General features: G+C 49.5%; 1 protein-coding gene across 1 annotated transcript; it reads left to right on the forward strand.

The window, feature by feature from the left end:
* Positions 1-2,299: 2,299 nt before the first annotated feature.
* NKX2-6 (NK2 homeobox 6) lies at positions 2,300-5,681 on the forward strand. The gene is made up of 2 exons (XM_060179187.1): positions 2,300-2,819; positions 4,824-5,681. Exons 1-2 carry the CDS (start codon positions 2,579-2,581, stop codon positions 5,387-5,389), a joined length of 807 nt encoding a protein of 268 aa, XP_060035170.1. The 5' UTR covers positions 2,300-2,578; the 3' UTR covers positions 5,390-5,681.
* The last annotated feature ends 1,504 nt before the right edge of the window (positions 5,682-7,185 follow it).

The raw sequence follows: 7,185 nt of genomic DNA on the forward strand, positions 1-7,185 counted from the left end.
TAGCCCCCATCCTCATCTAAGGTGGTGACTAGGCCAGAAGAATATGAAGTGTCCATTCCTAATTCTCAAAAAAGAAATACAGTAAGTTCACTAGCTCAGAGTGTGTGTGGGTGTGTGTGTGGGGGGGCATTATATGCATTCACATGCTTGATTCACTAATGCTTAATTTGTTCATTTATCCTAAAGAAATCACCCCAAATGTAGACATACATAAAGGCACAAAGATGTTCTCTGAGCAGTCACATGATTAAAAAATCATTATCAAATGATAGCACATGCACACACACACACAGTACAAATATAGTTCATTATTGTCCACAGACTCTTATGGTGCCATCTTTATAATATGTTTACAAATTGCTCAATGAATTGATGCAAAATCAAAACACATAAACAACCCTTGGAGCTCACATTTGCAAAGAGACAGGTAGACAGAGATGTGTTCAAATGTTCTGTTGGATGAAGGTTGTTTCCATTCAACCTTTGCATTTTTCCCAAAATGCATATTGATTTTTCCAATCAGAAAAAAAAATGTAATTTACATAAATGCAGGTGATGCTACAGGAGCTTTAGTGGTGGCTGCACATAGAGGCATCAGTGTGAAGCTATACTCCTAAAATCTCATCAGATTCTAAGTGAGTGTTGAACCAGCAAAAATAAATGTATTTGATTTGTATGATAACTTTTATTAAAGTATATAATGAACTTTTATTTAGGTATATAATGTATTTCTCTATTTCTCAGAGCAGAATGATTCTTTTTTCAAAAGGAAAAGAAGGAGTAGGGTGGAAGAGGAGAAGGAGAAGAGGAGGAAGAGGAGAATAAGACTAAAATAGGAATAAGAAGAATGGCAATGACAACAGTAGCAGCAACTCTTTTGATTAAACAGCAGCGCTGGTGTCCTGTCATTGCAGAGCTGGTTCAACACTGGAGGGGCCCAACCTTCCTGACTGCAAACTCCTCACTAGAAAAGAAGTCAGAGGCACTGTACATGTTGCTTCCATATAAAGACTAAATGACAAGATGCATTTAAGCAATCATTACTTGGTTCAATCACCAAGTTTTCCAAATATTTGAAAAAAGCTTTGTTCTCAGTCACCTGAGGACATGTGTTCAGCCTATCTGGATTCCTGGAAGCCACAATACCTAGATGGGCTTCCAAAGACAGAATTCATTTACCAGAGAAGTTGCAGTTAAGACACATTTGTCCTGACTGCTCTCCCACTCCTAAACACTAGATCTCATTTGGATTAAAAATATGTTGTAGGGGCTGAGAGGTGGAGCCCCAGTTGAGCCCCCAGTCCTCATATGCAGAGGGAAAGTTTCAGAAGTGGTGAGGCAGGGCTGTATCTGCCTCCTCCTCCTCCTCTTCTTCCTCCTCTTCACTTCCCTCTCAATTTCTCTGTTCTATCAAGGAAAAACAGGTGGGGTGACTGCCAGGAGCAGCATAGTTCAGGCACTAGGCTCCAGTGATAACCCTTGTGACAATAAGTAAATTAATATGAATATTAAAATATGTTTTAATTTAATGAATGTTGAAGTAGGGCTGGTAACTGCCTCTGACTCATGTTCTCTGCATTCATGTTATCAGCTGTGGACAGTAATGGTTCATACACAGCATCTCACTTCATTCTCCTCATCATCCCAGTGAAATCTTTGCATTTCTAATTAAGTCAGAGTTTAGAGGAGTGAAAACTTGGCCTAGAATCCAAAATTGATCTATTCCAGACCTAAACCTGTTGACTCCATCCTGGAGTGCCTTAACCACTGCACCTCAATGGTCTTCCTTTGCTCAGGAGTGTTTCTGAAAAACTAATGGATGGTCTCAATGCCCCATGCATGTTTTACACACACACACAGACACACACACATATACACACACACAACTAGCACCTCCATTGGTTGAAGTCTGACTTTATTAGCTCCCCAGCTTCTGGAGAAGCCCAGCAGAAGGTGGGTGGTTCCCCAATACAAGGCCCAAACCCACCTCTTCACCCTGTGACAAGTGGGGGAATTCAGGAGTCAGACATAACAGAGAGACATTGCCATCTCAGCCCCAGTCCTGCTCCCACGAAGAGATCCGTGTGCACACCCCAATACTTGTGGGTGCTCAGTAGTCTCTGCCTGGGATTTTCCATTCCATGTCAGTGAGAACGGGAAGCCGAGCCAAGGCCAAGATAGATGTCTCATGTCTTGGACTCCAGAGACTCCATGACACACACACACACACGCACACGCACACGCACACGCACACACACACACACACACACACACACTCCCTGCTCTTACCTCGAGGACTTAAAGGTTTAGAGGGCTCCGGAGGAAAGCGCTCGGGTGGAAGGTGATGGGTTAACTCCTGGCGTTGGCGGGAACCAATGGCGGTCGCACGTCCAGTCCCCCGACCCTGTCACCAGTAGCAGGAAAGGCCCAGAGGAAGACGCGGGCAGGCTAGCTGGACGAGGGTCCCAGAGCTGGGATCCGCGGCTTTCCGCTGCTAACAGACAACGGAGCACTGTATCCACTGGAACCCATCCACTGGGACCCGGGACCCCTCAGCCCCGCCCCCTCCGCTCCCGGGATGCCTCAGAGCCCTGTCACCTCCACCCCATTCTCTGTCCACGATATCCTGAGACCTAGGCGCCAGCGGACAGGTTCAGAGGCCTCGTCGCTCCGGAGGGCCCGAAGGAGCCCAGAACATTCACAGTGCCGGTGGCTGGACCCAGAACTGCTAGGGCCGCAGCCTCTAGGCAGAAGGCAGGAGGGATCCGAAACCCTGGGAGGTCCCTGCCAGAGGACGCAGGGGATGGACCAGGAGCCACGTGAGTAGGAGCTCTGGCCTGGGCTTCCTCTGGGAAATGGGGAGGGAGCCTGTGTGGGTTGGGGGTAGACCCCTCTGCATCTTCTGGCTCTGCACATTGTCCCATTTTTAAGGAATCTAAAAGACCAAACTTCCAACCTTTCCCTCCATCCCCTTTGGCACAGATCCTGGTGGTTCGCCCTTCTCACAGCCTGTCTGCTGACTCACACAAACATACCCCTTTGATTTCAGCCACAAAACCCCAGCTTCTCCTCCTTACAGCGAAATCCTCTGTAGTCTACATCGCAATCCATCACCACCACCCTTATCCCTGCCTTCTGAGTCTGAACATCCTAATCTCCTCCGTCCCTGTGAAGCCAGCAAGCAGCTGGGCTCATTGTACACTGAGATATTGGTGGCCCGAGGTCAGTGCCAGGCCTTTCCTGGGACTTGCTAAGTGGCCTGGCCAGTCCAGTTTCTAGTCCTGGTGAGCAGGGCTCTGTGGGCACCCACAGTCAGTCCTGAGTGCCTGGGGGTTGTGGTTAGGGTTTTGGCTGTGCCCAGAGATACCTGGCACTTCGTGTCTAAGGCACCTGCTTCCCATCTGCATTGGGTGGGGGTGGGGTGGTGAAGTGGGATTTGGGTTGCTGTTTCTCCCATAGGTGGGGAAACCAGGTGAGAATAGGGTCTGGTATTTGGGAGGATGGAAAATTACTCTCACCTTAACAGACCTCAGCCTATTCTCGAGGGTCTGGGGAAGGAACTGCCTCCACAGGCTGTACCACCACCCCTCTGCATACTATAAGCCAACCCACAAAGGAAAGAAGGGCTCTAATGCAGTCACAAGACCACAAGACTCTCTTTGTGGTCTTGTGACTGCATTAGAGTTGTGGGTTGGTGATTCACTGGCCCCAGGAGCCTGGAGAATATTGTGTTTTGCTGTAAGTGAAGAAGACTCTGGGTTTCTGAAGTGGCCTCTAAAGCTGAAACTCTCTAGTGCTATCAGGCTACACCACTTTCAGTTCAGCTTTGAGAAAGGGTCATGATCCTCAGACAAGCAGAACTCTCCAGCCACACTTCCAGACCTGAAACCCAGGTTCTTCTCTTTGCCTTCTGGTTAAAACAGTGCTTAAAAGGGAATCAGAGGAGGGAGGAAGCTGCTTCTAGAGGACTCTGCCTCCTTTCCTAGCATCTCCACGACAGCTGGAAGCAGAGTCCCAGAACAATGAACGGGTCAAAGCCAGCCCCTTGCTGGGAAGACCCAAAGGGTGGAGGCTTATTTCAGAGCCAACTGCTCTAATGTTATAGAGCTCTCCAGCAAACCTTCCATATCCCAGCAAGGAGTTAGAAAATAATTGGTTTGATTTATTTTATTTACTGTGAAGTCTCATGTCCATGATTCCTACTGTCTGCAAAGGTGAGGTGAAAGTTGAGAAATATGAGGTCTTCTGTCCACCCCCCAAGGGTTGTAATCCTGTACCCCGATGCTGTAAGGGTCACTATGGACAACCAGGCAAGCTACTCCCCAAGTCTGGTGCTATCTCTCTCTCCCTCCTACCTCCCCACACCAAAAGAGAATTCAATCCAGACTTTATAGTCTGTATAACTCCCACACTCCACTCCACTCCACTCCACTCCACTCCACTCCATTCCATTCCATTCCATTCCATCATATTCCCAGAGCACTGCCCAGCTTTGGTTTATGGTGACGTCAAGGTTTGAACTCGGAACCTTGAAGTCTCAGGCATGAAAGTCTGTCCCCAATGCTCTCACTGGCTCCCACACTCACCTTTGATCCTTATGCTTGTCCAAACTAAATAGCACTGAATAGGACTTAAGATCCTGGCCAGCGAACCCCACCCCTCCAACCTCACCCTCCAAACTTCAGAAGAAAAACGAAGCCTGTCCTTTACCTTTTGTGGGAGAAGGGGCAGTGGAGGTCCTTCTAGAGCCGAGAGGGGCGACGGCGGCGGATCCCAGGGGTGGTCGGAGCCGGCGCTGAGGCTGTTCTTTGCTGTGCTTTTAGAGTCCGTCCTGGGGACCGAGGCGCCTGAGCGCTGCGAGGGCGACAGCGGCGACAGCCCGGCACGGCCCGGGGTGCGGGCGCGGCGGCGGAAGCCCCGGGTGCTCTTCTCCCAGGCTCAGGTGCTGGCGCTGGAGCGGCGCTTCAAGCAGCAGCGCTACCTGTCGGCGCCCGAGCGGGAGCACCTGGCCGGCGCGCTGCAGCTCACGTCCACTCAGGTCAAGATCTGGTTCCAGAACCGGCGCTACAAGTGCAAGAGACAGCGCCAGGACAAGTCCTTGGAGCTGGCGGGCCATCCGCTGGCGCCGCGCAGGGTGGCAGTGCCGGTGCTAGTGCGGGACGGCCAGCCCTGCCTGAGCCCCTACCCGGCGGCAGCAGCACCCTACAGCTACTGCGGTGGTGGCTGCACCAGCGCCCCCTACGGCGCGACCTACGGCGGCGGATACGCGGCCACCACACCAGGGCCGGTGCCTCCCGCACCCCTGGCCCGCGCGGCCTTCAGCGGAGACCCCAACGCCCCTCCTCAAGGGCACCTGCCGGGAGCCCTGCAGGGGGTCCGGGTCTGGTGAGGACCCTCTTCCCAGCTGTGCAGATAATGGGCACTGGCTCGCCGCGCTTCTCCCCGGGCGTGTGGGCCCTGGACGTAACGCGTCTCAATGGCCCACCCGGCCCGGAGCCTTCCGCACCGGCGCCCGCTCCCCAACCACTGGCAACTGAGGGTGTCCAAACAGTACTGTGGCAGGTTGACTTTTTCGGGAGTATTGGGGGAATCAAATAAGTACTTGTAACTCGTATGTCGCAGCCCTAGGGCCTTGGGGGTGAATTGAGTCTGGATTCCGATAAAATCATTAGGAGGACAGAGTGGGGTCGGGGGTAGGGGTGGGGGCGATGAGCTATAAGGCGACTGAGCCGGCTGCGGGGCAGAAGCGCTATCTTGTGAGTCAAGCCTGATGGGGCAGTTGTTAAACTCCCCCATTTCACTTCAAGAGCTGTGTTCGAAGAGGCCGGATCTTAACCTATGGAGCCCCATTTTCTGGAGACATTTGCTCCTCAGGAAGTACCCACTGCCTGTCGGCTCGTCCTTCCTTCTCGGCATCTCAGTGACGACTGTAAATAGTTGTGTGCTTGGCCTTTCGAGAGTCAGGAACGAAACAGCTTTACCTGCGAGGAAAGATGAAGGCCAGATATTCCAAGGTTCCAAAAGACAAGGATCCCTTAGAGAAAACCAACGCAAAACGAAAACAAAAGCAAACAAACAAACAAACAGAAAATGATTCTGAGAGGGCCTCCTTTCTTCCCTCACACCCCCTCCCCCCATAGGTCTCCTTCCAAAACCCAGCAAATTTCTGAATTTCCGCTTATGCAAAGAGGGCCTCGAGGTAGGTCTACAAGAAGAAGGAGAAGGAGGAGAAAGAAAGAAAGAAAAAGGGAAAAGGAAAAAGAAAGTGAGCCTAATATGGGATTGGGGGTTGGCTGGAGTCTCCCTTCCCCAGGTTATCTAAAGTCATGCAAATAGAAAACTTAAAGTGAATTTCCCTAATAGGAAAATAGATCATCTGTACCTGGTAGGCACCTAGTAGGAAAATCACAACTATTTTTTGTGCTCTTGTATTGCATTTTCAGACCCTGCAAAATCTCTGGGACTAAAGTGCCAGAAGTGAAAATGTGTTGGTTACTACATTTAACATTTAGTTGAATACACTAGCCCAGCACGTTCTCATTCCTGAGTAAGCCCTGGTGGATAAATAGACTGCTTGGTGCTGTGTAAGCTCTGCCTGGTCACTGACAGTTTCTCTCATAGAGATAAACTAATAAACACAATTGTAACTTTCATCGTTTTTCTTGCCACCTTTTTCTTGTGCTTGGTTGCTGTGAGTGTGCTCTAAAGATTCGTCTACTTATTTAATGAGTAAGAGCACAGCAGAGCTTGTGTGGTGCTGGGGATCTGAGCTTCACACGCACGCAAATGTGCTGTTCAACTGTAAGGTTACCTTCTCTCCTAAAAAATACACTATCCCCTTTATTTTTCCACTGACACTGTTAATACAAGTGTATTTAATAACACTCTGCACTGTTCTTTAATTGCAATTAGTGCTCATGTCCTGAGAGTTTAAAAATACGGAACAAAGTAAGTGGAAATGACTCAGTAGTTAGAACACAGGACTAGAACTTGTGAGACTCTGGGTTCAATTTCTAGCACTTTATATGCCAGAGAGGAACCCTGCATGTTCTCTATCTTTCTAATAACTAGCTTTTAAAGATACAGTGTATATACTTTAAATTTGGAAATACCAATAGTTTTCTAAATCAGTTGAACTAAGATTAAACACAGAGAGTACAGCTAGAAGCTCCGTCCATGAGAAAA

This window comes from Erinaceus europaeus, chromosome 19 (assembly GCF_950295315.1).
Source record: "Erinaceus europaeus chromosome 19, mEriEur2.1, whole genome shotgun sequence".
In the NCBI taxonomy this organism is placed as follows: Eukaryota; Metazoa; Chordata; class Mammalia; order Eulipotyphla; family Erinaceidae; genus Erinaceus; species Erinaceus europaeus.

Bases quoted from the DNA above. Each gene is read 5' to 3' on its own strand.
- NKX2-6 (XM_060179187.1), top strand. From the start codon at position 2,579: ATGCCTCAGAGCCCTGTCACCTCCACCCCATTCTCTGTCCACGATATC. The intron at 2,820-4,823 runs GTGAGTAGGAGC...CTGTGCTTTTAG, and splicing joins GGGGATGGACCAGGAGCCAC to AGTCCGTCCTGGGGACCGAG.